This window comes from Panthera tigris, chromosome D3 (assembly GCF_018350195.1).
Source record: "Panthera tigris isolate Pti1 chromosome D3, P.tigris_Pti1_mat1.1, whole genome shotgun sequence".
Lineage (NCBI taxonomy): Eukaryota > Metazoa > Chordata > Mammalia > Carnivora > Felidae > Panthera > Panthera tigris.
In genome coordinates, this window is record NC_056671.1 from 31,094,555 (window position 1) to 31,113,319 (window position 18,765).

Genomic DNA, 18,765 nt, shown 5'->3' on the forward strand with positions numbered 1-18,765 from the left:
GCATCATATACATACATTTGTACATATACAAAGAAGGGGTTATCCTCATTTTACAGATACTGAAGCTGAAGTTCAATATGATTAATATGCTCAAGGCCACACAGTTAGAAAGTGGTGGCACTAGGATTTTACAAGTCTAAATCCAATGTGGCTTATGTAAAAACAAATTTCTAATAAAGAAAAATTAAAAGGGATGAGTTGGAACTCTAAAAACACTTTCCTTTTCACCATTCATTTTTACATTTTATGTTACCTGGAACAATCTGTTTTTAAATGAAACACTGTATGACTCTAAGAAGCAACAGCAGCCATATCCATGTATAAATAGGTTCTAATCCATGTGGACAGGAGTTCAAATGGCATGCCCATCTCCAATTGAAGTTACAAGGCTTTTGTGGAATGAAATGATAGATCAGTTGAGTAATGTAGTATCTTGACATGAATTTCTATTTTCAGAAAATATATATCAAGAAGAGGCTATTTCCAGACAAAAGAAAAAAGAAGTAATATTCAGAAAGCATTGTCTCATATTAAAACCCCTTTGAGAATAATTTGAGTATTGGTCTCATGAATGATCTATTTAAAAATACAAACATCTATGAACTAAACAACTCAATGTTTGCCCTTTCTTCCCGAAGGCCAGAGCCCCTGCCAAATGGCTCAGTGCTGGGTTTCATGAGGGACATCAGGATCAGGAAGTCCCATTTCATGCTCAGGGAGGTTATAGTCAAGTGAAGCAGAAAGAGATAAGTCTGGAGTGATGATTATATAACCCAGGATGTAAGAAGGAAGAAAAAAGGAGAGGGAAGAAGGAAAAAGGGGGAAGGCAGAAGGAGGAAGAAAGAAGAAGGAGAAGGAGGAGAACGAGAAGGAGAAAGGAGAAGAAGAAAGAAAGGAGGAAAGAAGGAGAAGGAGAGGAAAAAGAGCAAGACAGGGAGAATCAGAAGAACTAACAATTATAGGAGTTGAGGGGTGGGGGGAAACAGGCATGTGTCTAAGGTCCTAACAAAATCCCAGCAGAATCTGGAGTTCTGTGAAGATGGTTAGACTAGGGTGGGTGACAGTCAGGAGGGACCACTTACAGGGGGGAGGCCATGAGGGTCTGTGGGGCAGGGGAGGGTGATCTGAGCCCAGGGAGAGGCAAGCACCCAGGCCAGCAGGAGCTGGGGCTGGGTGTGGTCTCTGTCAGAACCCAGGGAGAGAGCTGGGATCCAGGCAGCCACTCTCTCCTCCCATCTCAACTCCTGCCAGCTCCTTCCCAGGAGTCCCTCCAGGAAGAGGGATCTGTGAGGGCAGGCATGTGTAGACTACCCAGTGCAGCCTAGAAGGTGGAGACTGTGGGGGAATTTACTGCAACACAGTCCCCAACCTGCTCCCAGGAAGGAGGTTTGAAGACTGAGTAGGAATTAGATAAAGAAAACAGAAAAGTGAGTCTCTGAGCAAAGTAAACAGGGTGAATGAAGGTAGGAAGGTGACATGCTCCAGTTCAGTTTTCACCCACCATTAGTGAAAAGTGTCTGTAAGGGAGCAGGAAGGAAGGCCCCCACAGGAGATATTTTGTCCATCATGGGCTTGATCCTGAAAGTCTCCATGGGGAGACTTTGAAAGGACATAAGCAGGAATCACATTATGCAAGGACTAGAGAGAGGCAAATGAGGTATTCACTCAGACACAAAATTTGAGTGCCAAACCCTTGTAATCAAGATAACTTAATATGGTAATGCACTATTTTAAAAAATCAAAATTAATGCCAAAAGTACACCATGAATAAATTATCAATATTTGAATAAAGGCAGGATAAGTGCTACTGATCTTTCCTTTGTAAGATGCATAGTTAAAATAGCACAGAGACTGTAGAAGACACATTGGTATCCGGAGCAAGGAAGTTAAGGAATGCAGGTTTGACAGTCCAGGCCTGTGCTGCCCCATACAGTAGCCACTAGCTACTTAGCACTTGAATTCTTAATATCATCTCATCTTAATTAACTTAAGTTTTTAAAATTGATACACAACTCAGTGATTGGAAGACTGATATATGCTTGAAAACAATTTGGGTATGTGAATCTTTTTCCAGCTGAATTTTATTAAATCTAAAGATTAAGTATTTTCTTTGAAAATTTAGCATATGAATTGTGCTTGTAAGACTAAAACACATGCTAGATTTTGAAAACTTCGATAAATAAAAGAGTTTGAACTACCTCATTAATAATTTTTATTTAATGTTTACATTGATTACATGTTAAAATGATACTAATTTGGGTATACTGGTTTCAATAAAATATATTTCCAAAATTAAATTCACCCCACTCTTCTGGCTTTTTTAATGTGGCTGCTAGAAAAAGTTAAATGCTGCATTGGCTCGCTTTCTGTTTCTATTGGTGGCATTGGGCTAGGTGGAAACCAGTGCAGTATGACTAAGATAGTGGCAGACAGATGACAGGTGCACAGATGTAGGGAACCTGGAAATGGAATCTGAGACCTTTGGCCAGGGTACCTCAGGCAGAACCTGAGATGGGGATCCTTACACAATCAATTTATGGGAGAGTCTCAGAACAATCCATGCAGAAGTGAGGAAAGCAAGTGAGGGCAGAAGAACCTGGGCACAAATGTGGTTTCATGGTAAGTCTGGTTTCAGCCTGCTCTCAGGGTAGATGTGGAGTTAAGTTGCACCAGAGGTTGTCCTGTCCAGGGGTGAGAGGGCTGGGCTGCCATACCTTCTACCTCAGTCAGTATTGGCTTCAGGCCATGCAGGGGTGAGGAAATGTAATCCCCTAGGAACCTTACAGTTGACAGCTCAGCCAAGAGTTGTCCTCCAGAAAAGAGTGAAAGTGTGGGGATCACCAGCAATCAATCTCTGTAGCAAGCAGCTGATTAACAGGTGTGCCAGCCCCATAGTGTGGGCATAATAGCATCTCTTACAGTGGATGTGAGGTTAAGTGAAAGGAATGGTGCCCTGGTTTCCTACCTGGGAAATGTGTGAGATGATGGATCCATTTCTCAAAGAAGAACCATAGATGGAATTGCAAGCTTACCATAAAAAGTGAGGAACTTGTTCTGTATGTGTTAAGTCTGCGGTGCTTGTGAGCCATTACTGTGGGGATGTCCAGAAGGGCACTGGGCATAGAGGTCTGAACAAAGAGATGAAGGATGGAGGGAGAGTATCAGCAGGAGGTGGCCCTTAAAGCCAAAGGCTTGGATGAAGTAACTTGGAAGAGGTATCCAGAGGAAGAGCAGAAACCTTAGGCCAGCACCTCAGGAGTGCTGAAATTTACTGTGTGTGTGGAGGAAACAGAAAAGAGAAATTAGGAGAAAGTGGCCCCACAATAGCCAAGGGAAAAGGAGGTGCCATGGAGGAGGGAAGGCTCAATAGACCAGTGCCCAAAAAAAGTTAAGTGAGATGCAACAAAGAAAGCACTGGTAGGTTTGACAGAGAAGTTTCTGTGTCATGTGTGGTGGAAGCCATATTGCTGTGGCTGCGAAGTGGACAGAAGTATGGCAGACCCTGAAAGTGGCCAAATTCCACACTTGCTTTTTGTTTCTTCTTTATTATCAGAACCCTTATTTTATTCATGCAGCATAGGTCTATCCAACAACCTTGGTGATAAAGGAAAGCAACTGAGTAGGAGCAAGGTAGATATGTGTGGCCTAGATGAATTGCTGCAGTGAGGGCACAGTGACAAGAGATTGTTTGGGCTCATTGTTTTGGGGTGGAGGAGACTTGAGGAATTAAGGTTGACACTCTTACCTACTAAAACCTATTTGGAAAAATAAAAAATGCTAGGTGGGTATTCTACCAGCCTGGTGTAAATGACTTTCTTTTTCCTGAAAATAAGATGAATCATGCTACCAATGAATAAAACACCTTTTGCCACCAAAGAGCCCCCTTATGGATGCAATGCTCTCAGAGCATTTTTAGCCAAATACTTTTGTGACCCCTTGCTGTGCCTGTCTATTTCCAGAACTCCTTGGTGAATCCCCTGTGGACTCAAGAATCCTGGGTTTGTATCACTCACACTTTCCCCCCTGCTTCATTGGCCCCAGACTATAGCTCTGCTTCCATAAGAGTATGTGTGTTTTGTGATTGGAAAAGGACAGGTTCCTCATCTCTGGCCATTGTCTGTGTGCTGATAGAACCCCCTTTCCTGTGTGGGGAAATATCTTCCCTGTCCTTTGTGGTCCCCTGACTCTTTCAAAATAAATCACTGCAAAAAGACTAAAATTCTCCTATCTGCAACTCTGATACTATCTGCTTGCCTCTCTATATTATTAAAAACACATTTATGCAGGTTCAAGGGAATAGTGCTTCAAAATGCAGTTTCTGCTAGTTAATTGGACTGTATCCAAGTAACTGATGTAAATATTCCCCCATTCCCCTCCTTTTGGACATGTGTAATGGCTTAAATATGTAGAGTATTTCCTGCCCTCTAAAGACTCAATAAGCTGCATGCTGACTAGAGTATTCTGTGAAGGTCAGAGAGAACTTGGGCAGGAAAGAGACACCTGGATAGTTCATATTTATTTTTCATTTAACTACATATAAAATACTTATCTCTTCTGTTGTAGGCAGAAATTTCCAAAAGTCCTTTAAAAACATGTGTGTAGCAAGTCTTCTCTGTTCAAACATTCTAAACATCTTTTTACATTCAAAATGGAAATAAATAGACTTATACAGCTTAGAAGTCTCCATAGAATTGGTTAAAAATTTGACATAGAAAAGCACACTTCTCTCCCCACACCCACCTGTCATTTTCCAGACTAATTCATTTCTACTATCTGTTCAGGTCTGCATAGTAAATTCAGCATAAGGTCAGATCCAGGCAGGCCTCTTCTTTGGGGAGAAAATAGCGTATGATTATACACATCAAATGTGTTGACCACATAGGTATTGTTCTAAGCACTAGAACATTCAGGACATTGTTATAGGCATAGCAGTAAAATAAATAGGAGTTTCCATCCCTGTGAAACTCTCATGCTGGTGAGAAGACCATTATCAATGCCATATGGTGATAAATCTCAGAAAAAAAGCTGAAGCAGGAGCAGGATAATGGGGCTGGAGAGTGGAGGTAGGTTCCACTTTATAGAAGTCTGAATGAAAAAAGTAAGGAAAAGCCATGTGGAAGAGTAAGAGTCCTGCAGACCAATTAGCCTATTCACAAGAAATTCTGCTTGCAATTTGAGGAGGCTCACAGACTATGGGGAAGCTTCTCCATGGATTCACAGGTTAAGAAACTCTCTTTTGAAGAGAAGGATTCTGTAATAGGCAGAATGGGTGGAATGGCAGGTGGAATGTTCTAATTCCTAGAATAGTGCTTTACCATTAGTAATGAAGTAGTGAAGCTCAAGATAGTGCTCCTCAACAATAACTTCAGAGAAGTCAATTGAAGGAAATGACTAAAGAGAAAGATGGCTGATGTTTAAGAAAATCACTATAATCATGAGTTAATGGTTTCAATTGACAGTAAATAATGGCCTACGGCTGTCATTGTCCATGCTGACAAATAATTTATTTCACGTTTTTAAATAAAAAGACATTTGTACATTCCTGATAACTGAGTACAAGAGCTGTGTTCCAATGTACTGCTTTCAGCTTAAATCACTGAGGCATTTTTACCACATTTAACTATTCTGTTAAAATCAGGATTTTAATACTTGCCATCATCAGATGAGAAGCTAAGAAACAGCCTTTCTGCGGAAAATAACAATAATTGTGTACAAAGTAGAGAAATATTCAATTACATGATAACACTTGGGTAATAAAAATTTGTTTCTGGTTTAAAAAAAAGAACCTCTCTTTTGTATTGACCCCAAACATTTCCTTGTAGTTCATCTGTCCAAAGAGCTATTGTGTCCCATAACTGTTCTTTTTTTTTTAATGTTTATTTACTTATTTTGAGACAGAGATGGGGGGAGGGACAGAGAGAGAGAGAGAATCCCAAACTGTCAGTGCAGAGCCTGAGGCAGGACTCGATTCCATGAATTGTGGGATCATGACTTAAGCCAAAATCAAGAGTTGGTGCTTAACTGACTAAGCCACCCAGGCACTCTAACATTTAATAATTCTTGACAAATGATTGAATAAGAATAGTTATGGGTGGCTCAGTCAATGAAGTGCCTGACTCTTGATTTTGGCTCAGGTCATGATCCCACAGTTTGTGGGATTGAGCCCTGTCTGGGGCTTCATGCTAAGCATGGAGCTTGCTTTGAATTCTCTCTCTTCCTCTCTCTCTACCCCTCCCTTTCTAGTGCTCTCTCTTCCTCTCTCTCTCTCTCTCTCTCTCTCTCTCTCAAAATAAAGAAAGAAAGAGACTTAGGAGTGTCTGGGTGGCTCAGTTGGTTGAGTGTTCAACTTCAGCTCAGATCATGATCTCATGGTTCATGAGTTTGAGCCCCAAAGCCCTGCTTTGGTTCCTCTGTCCCCCTCTCTCTCTGCCCCTCATCCACTCACACTCTGTCTCTCTCTCAAAAATAAATAAACATTAAAAATAAATAAATAAACTTAAAAAAAAAAGAATTATTAAATGTCAAATTAAAATGCCAGGTACTGGAGTCACACTAAATAAAGGTGCACCCCACCAACTACCTCAAGGGCACACAATCTAATGAGAAAGACAAACAAGTAAACAAACAAACACAAAACACAAACACAAACACAAAAAATTATATGTAGTTTCAGGAGTACTAAGATGGAGTTTAGTCTCTGAATGGGAAGTCAGATTAATTCCCCAAGGAGAGTTAATTTTCATGCTCAGAAAAAAAAAAAAAAGGTAGTTGACAAGCCAACAGAAGACAATCCTAATTCCATAGGGTTTAATAGGTGATTTTATTTAAAAGGATTGTTTCTTCATGTAATGTCTTTAGGCAGAAGATTAAACAAACTTTCTTTATGTAATATTTCATTGATATTTAATGTAATGTATATTATGAATTTCTAAGTGGAGAATTTACTACATGGTGTTTTTCAGACTTACTAGACTGAAAATACTTTCTTCACAGGGCATTGGTACTTACTGGGATGTGTTTGGTAGCAAGTAACAGACAAGCCAAAGAAATATAAACAATAAGGGATTTGTTATCTCACATAAAATGTATGGGAAGAGTTCTATGTATACCATGTTAGACTGAGATTCAGAACAATTTACCTACAGAGAACTAGAAAAGCTAGACAAAATATTTTTTATGAAGTCATAGGAAAGTTATGGGCCCAAAACCTGAGAGAAGAAGAAAACTCTGAGAAGTAAACCCTGCATTTGGAATAGCTTTTACCCCAGAGCACTTGGTGATTCTGGAATAGGCTACTGAGAGGCTGTAAATGTGAGTAGAACTTTCAAAGTGTCACAGGGCTTGGAGGAAACTGGAGTTTAGGGCTAGCCAAAAATGAGGGTTAGGCAACCAATTACTCTCCACTTGTATTAGGATCCTGAAGAGGTATATCCTAGGAATAAGGGTAAACTAGAAAGAAATAGACCAACAGGATCTTAAACTCAGACCTGAATTATCTCAAATCCTAATCAAATAAGGATGATTTTGAATACTTACTGCCTCTAGTGAAACCGACTACCAGAAGTAAAAATAAATCCCCTTTGGAGGAAGGTAACATCGGCAGGTGCCTTGAATTATCTCTATAATTTTCATACAAAATGTCCAGCACTCAATCACAAATAATCAGCACATAATAGACACAGTCAGATGGGATCCAGTAGTGGAGTTATCAGACATAGACTTACACAGGAAATATGTTAAATGTAAATAGAGCAAATGTTCCAGTTAAAAGCTAAGATTGTCAGACAAGATTTTAAAAATATGATATACTGTTTAGAAGAGACATATCCTAAATGTAAGGACACAGGAAGGCTGAAAGTAAAAGAAAGAAACAAATTATACCATGTAAACACAAACTAAAAGAGCTTGTCTACAGTAACTATATTTCATTTCAAACAAAGAATAATTTAAGGCAAAAATTATTACTAGAGTTATTTATTTTATAAACTTTCAATTCATGGAAAATATATAACAATTCAAAATGTGCATGTACTTACACATGCAGGCACACATGCACACACACAGATGCACGCACATGCATGCACGCACACACACACACGCACACACATCCCAAGCCTAGATGGCTTCCAGCAAATTCTGTCACACATTTAAAGAAGATATAATGCCAATCTCTCACAAAACCTTCTACCAAATATAAAGAGAAAGAAAACTTCTCTGTGAGCTTTTTAAGGCCAGTATAACCTTGATACCAAACCTGAGAGGTGTCATAAGAAAGGAAAATTACAAATCAATCCCATGCATGAACAAAGATGCAAAAATCCTAAACAAAATATTAGCAAACTGAATCTAATCCAGAGCAAAGCCCTTACTCGCTTCAATTTTATGAAGCTGAGAGAGGTGAAGAAGCTGCAGAAAACAAGTTTGAAATAAGTGGAGGCTGGTTTGTGAGGTTTAAGGAAAGAAGCCATCTTCATAACGTAAAAGTAAAAGGTGAAGGAGCAAGTGCTGATGTGGATGCTGCAGCAATTTATCCAGAAAATCTAGTTAAGATAATTCATGAAGATGGCTATACAAAACAACAGATTTTCAGTATAGATGAAAGGAGAGCCTTTTATTGGATGAAGATGTCATTTTGGACTTTCAGAGCTAGAGAGAAGTCAATGCCTGACTTCAAAACTTCAAAGTTTAGGCTGACTTTCCATGTTAGAACTGATACAGTTGGTGATTTTAAATTGAAGCCAGTGCTCATTTGCCATTCTGAAAATCCTAAGGCCCTTAAGAATTATGCTAAATCTACTCTGCCTGTGCTCTATAAATGGAAAAACAAAGCTGAAATGACAGCACATCTGTTTACAACATGGTTGACTGAATATTTTGAGCCCACTACTGCGACCTACTGTTCACGAAAAAAAAAGATTTATTTCAAAATATTACTGCTCATTGATGATGCACCTGGTCATTCAAGAGCTCTGATGGAGATGAACAAGATTAATGTCATTTCTATGCCTGCAAACACACATCCATTCTGCAGCTCATGGATCAAGGAGTAATTTTGACTTTCAAGTCTTCCCACTTAAGAAATACTTTTCAGGGGCTCCTGGGTTGCTCAGTCCATTAAGCGTCTGACTCTTGGTTTCAGCTTAGGTATTGATCTCACGACTCAGTTGAGTTCAAGCCCCACATTGGGCTCTGCACTGATGGTGCAGAGCCTTCTTGAGATTCTCTCTTTTCCCCCTCTCTCGGCATCTCTCTCTCTAAATAAATAAATAAACTTAAAATATAATAGCATCAAACTTTAAAAAAAATAAAAAAGAAAGAAAGACATTTCAGGTTCAGGCTAGAGTATCCAGTGAGGGAGGGAGGGAGCCATGAGCTCTTTGCTAGAAGACCAAAGACTAGATTGTAGGAAAAGCAAATAGAAGACATGTTTTGAAAATGTGTATTAATGGTATTTCATCAGTTTGTAAGACATGAGTCTGAAATAGCTAGCAGCTTGGTTCTCAAAAAAATCTCTGAACCATGTGCAGCTCCGTGGGTAAGTGGGTCAGGACCCCATCATGAGACAGGTGGAAGGGAAAAACCCAGTCACAATATTTTATCTATCAGTATTCTGGCCAGGCCTCAGAGATGTGGCATAGCAGTATGTGAAAAAGAGGTCCCAGATTTATATGGAAAGGAAAGTAGACTAAGATATGACTGAATTGCTGTGATCCCATGATCAAACTTGAACAGATGAGGAGTTGCTTATGGATGAGCAAAGAAAGTGGTTTTTTGAGATGGAATCTATTCCTGGTGAAGATTGTTGGAACAACAGCAAAGGATTTAGAATATTCCATAAGCTTAGTTGATAAGGTATAGATGGGATTTGAGAAAACTGACTTCAATTTGGAAAAAAGTTCTACTGTGGGTAAAATGCTATCATACAGCATTACATGCTACAGAGAAATCAGCTGTGAAAGGAGTTGCTCAACGAGGCAATCTTCTTGGTTGTCTTAAGAAATTGCCACAGCAACCCTGACCTTCAGCAACCATCACCCTGATAAGTCAGCCACCATCAACATTGAGGCAAGACCCTCCAGCAGCAAAAGGGTTAGGCTTGCTGAAAGCTCACATGATGGTTAGCACTTTTATCAATAAAGTATTTTTTAATTGGGGTATGTATATTGTTTTTCTAGACATAATGCTACCGTACACTTACCATACTATACTATAGTGTACAATGTATGTATAATTTTTTAAATACAGGGAAACCAAATAATTCATTTGACTCATTTCATTGTGATATTCATTATTTATTTATTTATTTATTTATTTATTTATTGCAGTAGTCTGGATCTGAACCCACAGAATCGCTGAAGTATGTACTAGATGAAATTAATGGCAAATTAGACATTACAGAATAGAAATTAGTAAACTTGAAGATAGAGCTATAGAAACTATCCAAAGTGGAATGCAGAAAAAGAAAAGAGTGAAAATCAATGAACAGAACTTCAGTGAAATATAGGACAATATCAGGTCATATGTATATTTTGAGCCTCCAAAGGGGATGAGACTGGGGAGACTGAAAAACCTTTCGAAGAAATAATAGATGAAAGCTTTCTAAATTTGGTAAGATAATAAACTCACACACACAAGAGGCTCAATGAACTCCAAGAACAAGAAACAAGAAAACGTCACAAATTTGTTAAAACCAGTGTTAAAAAACATGCACAAACACTCATAAACATTCATGTACCTGAAAAAACACCCACTGCATTGTACTGGGGTTTATTTTCAGATTTGCCATAAATTCCTGATCCTAAATTGAGGAGTTCCAAAAGTTGAATCCTCCTCTAGCTGTCACACAAGCTGGAGTGTCAGGTATCTGGGACTGAGTACTGAGGGGTCACTCAACACATTTCTCCATTTTTCTCCATGTTGGTAGAGCACTCAGGGTCCATCTGGTGTGTATAAGGTAATTGGCAACATCCATTTCTGAAATAGGTTTGTCTACAGGGGATGAAGAGTAACTACTCCCCTAGTGCCACGGGACAAGTCTGATCTGCTGACAGGGCACTGATGAGCAGTGAGGCATCTGAGTCATTCAGATGAGACTCTCTAGTATCCAAGACATTTTATGTTGACATATCTAGGGGCACTCAATAAACCACTTCCATCTTTCCCTCTGAGTTTGCTGAGCCATAAATTTGACCTATTTGCAGAATAGTGGGAGAGTGCTCACCTGAATGCTCATTCATGTGTCTTAGACACCCATGGGGTCAGTGTGAGGCCTCCTCATGACGCCCTACAAATGTTCGTTCAGGTCACAAACTTCTCTGCTATTGTTTGCCTGCTGCCATGGAGATTTCTTCCCTGATCCAGTGGGATACAAGAGGTCTCACCTGTGAAGACCAGTGGCTCAATGTTTAATGAGAAAGGGGAAGGGAAAAGAGTATCAGGATCCAGCTCTCCAAAAAGCCCCCGGAGAGGTGGTCCAATTAATAAAAGATTGCAAAACACCTCAATCAGTGTAATGGGCTCTCTTGAGAGCTGCTGCTTATCAATAGCAAATGGTCTCATGTTCAAAACAAAATATTTGAATGCTAAAGCTTACACCACCACTGCTGTCTTAGATAAAGCCCAGGTTGAGTGAGATGCCCTAAAAATGGAAGTTGCTGCTCACAAAAGAGGTCACTCGGGACCACCAGGAGCTCATCCTATAAACACCAAAAAGGAAGAAAAGGAGATGAAATGTTTAGGGACAGACAGGAGGCAAAAAATAAAGGGAAGAAAAGGAAAATTTTTACCACTTAGAATAAACCATTCTAAAAGATTTGATTAGAAGGAAGGAGAAGGGCTAAAGAGAATGAAATAATTATTCTAAGACAGGGACCTCTCTCTCCTGGGGAGAGCCTGCTGCCTAGAGACAACCCCTTTTCTTCCTATCAGCTAGAGACAGCCAGAGACAGACAGAACCTGAGGCTTCAGGTGGCTAACATCCTAAACCACACACACACGCACACACACACAAATCCTAAATATGGCAGGGAAGAGCGAATTAAATAAATTATATATAAATACAAATACAATAAAATGATTAAAACAAAGATGCATAATTTGACTCAACTGAAATCTAGAATTTGTATACTAAAATAATTTACACAAAAGATTAAAAGGCACTGATTGTGCCTCTACAACATAAGTTCTAAATTAAATTTAGCATTTGCTACAGCGCACCAGTTGACGTAACCTCACAAACTCAATCAATCCTGGGGCTCAAATTACACCTGTGAATCCCACAAAATTTAAATTTTGTATCACATATAATCTTAGGAAAGTAGCCAATGCAAAATAGAGAAAAAATAGGTATACCTCACTTAACAGCCTTGCCTAAATTTCCCACATTTATAGAATGGATTACTGCTCCCCTTAAGTTAAAATAGTTAATATGACCCAACATAAAGGAATTGTTTGAGAAAACAAGGCCTTCAAATATTAACATTTAATCCTTGATCCTTAATCATTAATAAAGGGGTGATCATCTCCACCACTTCTCTGTGTGACAGCCCAATTGTGCCTGTTGTTTTTTTTTTTCCTTTTGGTTTGTTTTAAATGTTCATTTATTCATTTTGAGAGAGAAAGCATGAGAAGGGGAGGGGCATAGAGACAGGAAGAGAACCCAAGCAGTCTCTGAGCTGTCAGCACAAAGCCCAATGAGGGCTCTCTCTCACAATCATGTGAGATCGTGACCTGTGTGGAAATCAAAAGTTGAAGGCTTAACTGACTGAGCCACCCAGGCACCCTGTGCCTATTGTTAAACACAGAAAAAATAAATTGTGTTTCATGGGACAACTACAACCTGAATGCTGTGGTTCCCAGTTCTTAAAGCCCCATTCCCAATAGCCAATATTATTAAAATTACTGATTCTGTCCAATCAACAACCTATCAATATTTTGCTCTTATGGATTTGGTTAATATATTGTGTTCAATACCTGTTTCAACAGCCTCTTAGCTGCAATTTGTCTTTGTCTCTGAAGGGATACAATACACCTTTCTCTACCTATGGGACACCTTAGTGTCTCCACCACTGCACACAACCTTCGCAGACAAGGTATTCATTGCATGCGCCTTTCTCCAGGAGCACAGGTATGACATTACATTGAGGACTTCCTCCTCCAAGACCATTTGACACACTCATTACAGTTGCACAACTCTAATATTCATTCATCCTTTGGGGTTCTGGTGGCAACACTTCCTCATTTACAAATTTTACTTCAAATTAAAATCAACAGACACTCCTATTAGTGCCCTCAAAACCCTTCACTCTTGAGGCTCTGGCAACTTCTTTTCCAGTCTCCTGGAGTCTCAAGTTCACTTATAATGGCCAAAATTGTCCAAGGGCATTTAATTCAAGAAACTGCCCCTCTTGACCTCAAATATCTACATACTGGACTTTCCTGAAAATAGAGACTCTCATAGACCCTGAGCCTGTGACTCTCCATTTTCTGTTGCCCATTGTGCTTTGGGTCATGGAAACAGCACAGCAACTGAGGTCTCCTTAAGATAGGATGGAGCTAAACATGGGCCCTCTGGCATATTCCATGTGCAGGAGGGGGTGATCTTCCCTGTCCTCAGTGTCTTTCTAGAGGAGTCACCCATTCCCCAGACTCCTCAGCTACCTAGGGCATCCCTTGGGATTAACTGAGTGAACAACAATGGGAGTTCATGAACCATACAAGTGACAGTGCTAACCACCAGCAGAATGTGCTACGTTCCCCTCAGCCAGGATGTCCATAATAAGGACAGGACTCCAAAACAACACACTAGACCAAACTTCAGGCAGTCATCTTAGTACCAGATGCCCCAGCCAACAAGTGTCCCCATCTTCACATTTATTATAAACTGCTGGATCATTACCTAAGACTTGTCCCCTTCAGGGTAAAGAACCCTGGGAATCTCTTACCTCACAGATACACAAAATTATAAATCAAAATGGCATATGTCTTTACATGTACTAAGGCCACAATACTAAGCTTTGCCAGGACACTCCTTATTCCTTTCAGTTACAGACATTACTAATAGTAACCAAGACACACATTTCACTTCTCAAAAACAATGCTGTGCTCTTTGAAAAAGCCTTCACTAGAACTTTCATGTTCCTAATAGGTCCCAGATCATGAGTTAAATTAGGAGACATACTGGTCTTCTTGAACAACTCCTTTGTAAATCCAGTCTGGCAAATGGACCTCTCTATCTTGCCCTGGGTCTTAATCTCTCTTAATTTTAGGCTCTTTCACTGACTCATACCTCACACCAAATTTAAAAACTTTCTCACTGCCCTTTTTTATATTTAAAGAGGGATATATCTTGACTCCATGTATATTAAGACTCAATATATATTAATAGTGTCTACTCCTATATAAAATTTCAATCTTGTCTCCATCCCATAAGAAAACTCATAAAACAAGATGTCCTGTGGTAGCTGGTTCCAGTCAAGGTTAACTGAGCTACTCAAAATTGTTTTCATGGATCCAGGCTCCTTTTGTCTTCTGTTTTTGTGCTTAGGCTTGTTCCCTTATGGTTGCAAGATGGGTATCACATCAGTTTGTTCCAAAAGTCAGAGACAAGGGACAGCCTTATGACTTTTTATCAGGGACTAAACCTTTCTCAGAAACCCCTAAATAGACTCCCCTGTATTTCATCAACCAGCATTGGGTCACATGTCTCTGGTGGACAGAATAACTAATGCCACCTGCCCCCAAAGATGTCTACATCCTCATCTCCAGAACCTGTGGCAAGGTGCTTGGCAGATGTGATTAAGGATCTGGAGGTGGGAAGGTTATCCTTATTATCCAGTGGGCTCTATATAATCACAAAAGTTCTTAAAGAGGAAAGCAGGAGGGTCCACGCTCTTCACACGTTGGAGCTGAAATCTGTTCTTCAGCCTTTGAACAAGTATCGTTCAAGAGACATCTCAAATAACGTGTGAAGTTAGTAACTTCCCTTCCAGTTCATAGTTGTTCTCTGGGATCTATGGAAATAAATGAAAGCCCCCGTCACAAGAATAAGTAGAAGCTATCTACTCAGAACTTGCTGGAGCAAGGGAGTCGGCACCACTACGGGCCTTGGACACACTCATGAGCAGCCAGAGGAGGGAGAAAGTTTAAAAAAAAAGGATAATCCAGTTTGGAAGTTGGTGGTGTTGGGAAGCTGGAGCAGCCTGTTGGAAGCAGGCCAATCATGATTTGTTGGGGGAGCATATTTGGCTTTCTCTGGTTGGTCATAAATGGAGGTGGGAACAAAGATAGGGAAGCTGAGAGTCACTGACCAAGTCCTGGCTGTTCTGAGCCATGGCTGTAGAGGTCATGGCTTAAAGGGCTGGCTACTGCAGAGGGTGTGGGTCAGAGTTCTGTGGTCATCTATGGTCTGCTGTCCATTGTATGTTCAGCCTTTCAGGGTTTACTTCTCACTGTTGCCTCTCATCTCAGCTGCCTATTGTCACAGAATTTTGCATTCCTTAAACTCACAGGAGCCCCCAGATCCTGGCATAAGGATTGTGAGGTGGCCTAGGAGCTGGGCAGTCAGAGTCAGGAGGGAAGGAGGAAAATTGGAACCAATGATTTGTTTGGAGGTTTGTAGCCAGATACTGACAGAAACTGGAAGAACTAAAAACTGGATAATGATTAACAATTTGGACAAGGTGACAGGATCCAATCCAATCTGCAGGTAGGGACCAAAAATGGTTTTTACACTGTATGTGTGAGGTGGGGGGAAAAGGGGCAGAAAGGTGGTCTTCACCAAACAAGGCATAATGTGCATATCCTTCAGTTACCATCATTTATAGAGTTACAATGAATGGAGTTAGGATCTAATAACCTAGAAGAGTGTGCTATATAGACAATGCATAGTTATCCGCTGAACCACAAAATTTTTCTCTGTATCTCCTTGAAAGGGATGTCCCAAAAGTAGTTTTTTGTTGGAAGGAAGACAAGTAAATGGAGTGCAGGATGAGGAGGAAGCGCAGGAAAAGGCTGACACAGGATACAATAAGTTTACATGTCTACATTACTTACTGGGCACCCATAGGGTGTAGAGAAGTCTGGATTATACCCTGCTGGAGAATTGGAAGGAATCCCCAGCTAAGGAACCTCAGCCACTAGAAACCCAAAGAGCAGGGGTTTCCGTCTCTTGCTAATGCTTCTGTTCATTTTAAGTGTGGAGATTCACTGCCAAAGTTTATGGATGAAATATAAGGAAATTTAAAGCTTCAGACAATTGCTAACGAAGACCATTTGTTGCATTAATAACACAAAGGTAAATGTTATAGGAAATATCTCCTGTTAGCATGCCAGTTTAGCCCTGGATAATTAAATAAATTGCAACAATCTGTGGTAGGAAATCACTGTTAAAAGTCATTAAAATGTACTTTTATTTTCCTCAATCTCACAAGCAGGAAGAGCAACTTCAGTTTTGTGTGGATTGGTTGTTTTCATAGAGCAGTTGGAGTAAAGGTGAGGCAGAGAAGAATAGGAGTGCTTTCTGTTCTAGCAGTGTTTGCAAAGAACTCTCACAAAAATGACTTTGTTGGTCATCTTCTAGGTTTGATGTCAGAACAATATACAACCTTATCCACTCAAATCTCTGTGGTTAGAGGTATACTTCTAGATTTCCGGAAATTTTACCTTCATATTTTTTTTTTTTTACATTTTCTAGTACACATAATAAACTTCTTATTAACAGGAACCAAGTCTTTTACTTCCAGAGTAATCTAGTCATACAACCAATCACTCCACATTGTCCAGGCTGTTGTAAATATTTTAGGCTTTATGGGCCCATATGGTCTGTGCTGCATATTCCTTTAAAAATTTTTAACAGTAGTTTGCAGATCCCTATCTTATCCCAAATACCCCTCTTGCCCCTTTTCAGTTACTCACAGATTTCATCTCCCAGTCCCAAACAAACATTAATCTACTTCCTGCCTCCATAGTAGGGGTCTACAAACTACTATCATGGGCCAGATCTAGCCTGTGGCCTGTTTTTGTAAATAGTTTCTTGGAAACACAAACCGTGCCCATTCATTTACATTACAGTATACCACAGCTTTCTCCCAACAACTGCAGAGCTTCGTTAAAAGAGAGACTGTTTGGCTGACAAAGCCTAAAATATTTACTGCATTGCCCTTTACAGAAAATTTTTGCTGACCTCTGTCCATGCACTTGCCTTTTCAAAGGCCATTTCATATGCATGGAATCACACAATATATACTCTTCTGAATCTGACCTCTTTTATTCAGCATACAGTTTTTGAGGTTCATTTATATTGTATCATGTATAAGAAGTTCATTCCTTTTTATTGCTGAATATTCCATTGTAAGGATACACCACATTTTGTTTATCTGTTCACAGTTGATAGATATGTGGATTGCTTCCACATTTGAGCTGCTATGAATAATGCTGTGAACACTGACATACAAGTCTTACGTGTGGACATATGTTTTCATTTCTCTTGGGTAGACCCCTAGGAGTAGATTTTATGGGTCATATGGTAAATTTATGTCTAACATTTTAAGAAAATGTCAAGCTGCTTTCCAAAGTGGCTATGCTGTTTTGCATTCTCAGGAGCAACATATGAGGGCTCCCTCTTCACCATATCCTCCCCAACACTTGTCTGTTCATTTTGGTTATGCCATTCTAGTGGATGGAAAGTGGTACTGTGTTATGGTTTTAAACTGGATTTCCAAATGACTAATGATGATGATTTTTTTCCTGTGCTTTTTAGCCATTTGTATGTCTTCTTTTGTAAACCTCTGTTCAAATATTTTGCCGATTTGTAAACTGGATTGTTTGCCTCATTGAGTTTTAAGAGTTCTTTGTATATTCTGGATACAAGTCATTTGCCACAAATATGATTTGCAAATATTTTTCCCATTCTATAGGCTATTAATTTCTTTAACCAGTGTCTTTTAATGCACAAAATTTTAAATTTTGATAAAGTCCAATTTATCAATCATATTTTAATGGATGAATGAGTTTGGTATCATATCTAAGAAATCTTTGACTAACCCAGGGTCATGAGGACTTTTCCCTATGTTTTCTTCTAAAAGTGTTATAGTTTCAGTTCTTAAATTAGGTCTTGAATCCATTTTGAGTTAATTTTTGCATATGGTGTAAGATAAGGGTCAAAATTGCACCATCACCATTTGTCAAGAAGACTATCCTTTCCCTATATATTGTGGCATCTCTCTTGAAAACCAATGGACTTAAATATGAGTTTATTTTTGTACTCTACATTCTCTCCCGTTGATCTGTATGTCTATGCTCATGCCACACTGTCTTAATTACTATATATTTATAGCAAATTTTGAAATCAAGAAGTGTTAAGTCCTCTCACTCTGTTCTTTTAAAAATTTGCTGCTGGGTCCTTTGCAGTAATATATAAATTTTAGGATCAGTTTGTCAATTTCTGCGAAGAAAGCTTACTGAAATTTCTATGGGGATTGCATTGAATCTATAGACCATTTGGGGGTAAGTTGTGATCCTAACAATATTGAGTATCTCAATATATGAACTTGAAATGCCTCTTTCCTTAGGTCTTTAATTTTTCTCAGCAATATCTTGAAGTTTTCAATGTACAAACCTTAGGGTTTTTGTTTGCTAAACTTATTCCTAAGTATTTTATTTGTGAACTGAATTTTTTCTTAATCCCATTTTTGAATTGTTCATTGATAGTACATAGGAAGACAGCCTACTTTTTGTATATTGATCTTGTATCATGTAACTGCTGAA

At 39.3% G+C, this 18,765-nt stretch overlaps 1 protein-coding gene across 6 annotated transcripts in view; it reads right to left on the bottom strand.

The window, feature by feature from the left end:
• RNMT (RNA guanine-7 methyltransferase) overlaps positions 1 to 18,765 on the bottom strand; it is a 58,311-nt gene that overhangs the window by 1,555 nt on the left and 37,991 nt on the right. For 3 of the 6 annotated variants that reach the window (XR_006210222.1, XR_006210224.1, XR_006210223.1), the window contains exon 11: positions 11,222 to 11,381. Coding sequence is in view for 2 of the 6 variants with exons in the window: in XM_042963201.1 (XP_042819135.1) it covers positions 4,797 to 4,828 (32 nt within the window). In the remaining 4 variants the exon portion in view is untranslated. Of the gene's footprint in view, positions 1 to 4,740; positions 4,829 to 11,221; positions 11,382 to 12,824; positions 15,012 to 18,765 lie in introns of those variants that run through there. The other 3 variants (XR_006210225.1, XM_042963201.1, XM_042963202.1) reach the window with 3 other exon arrangements.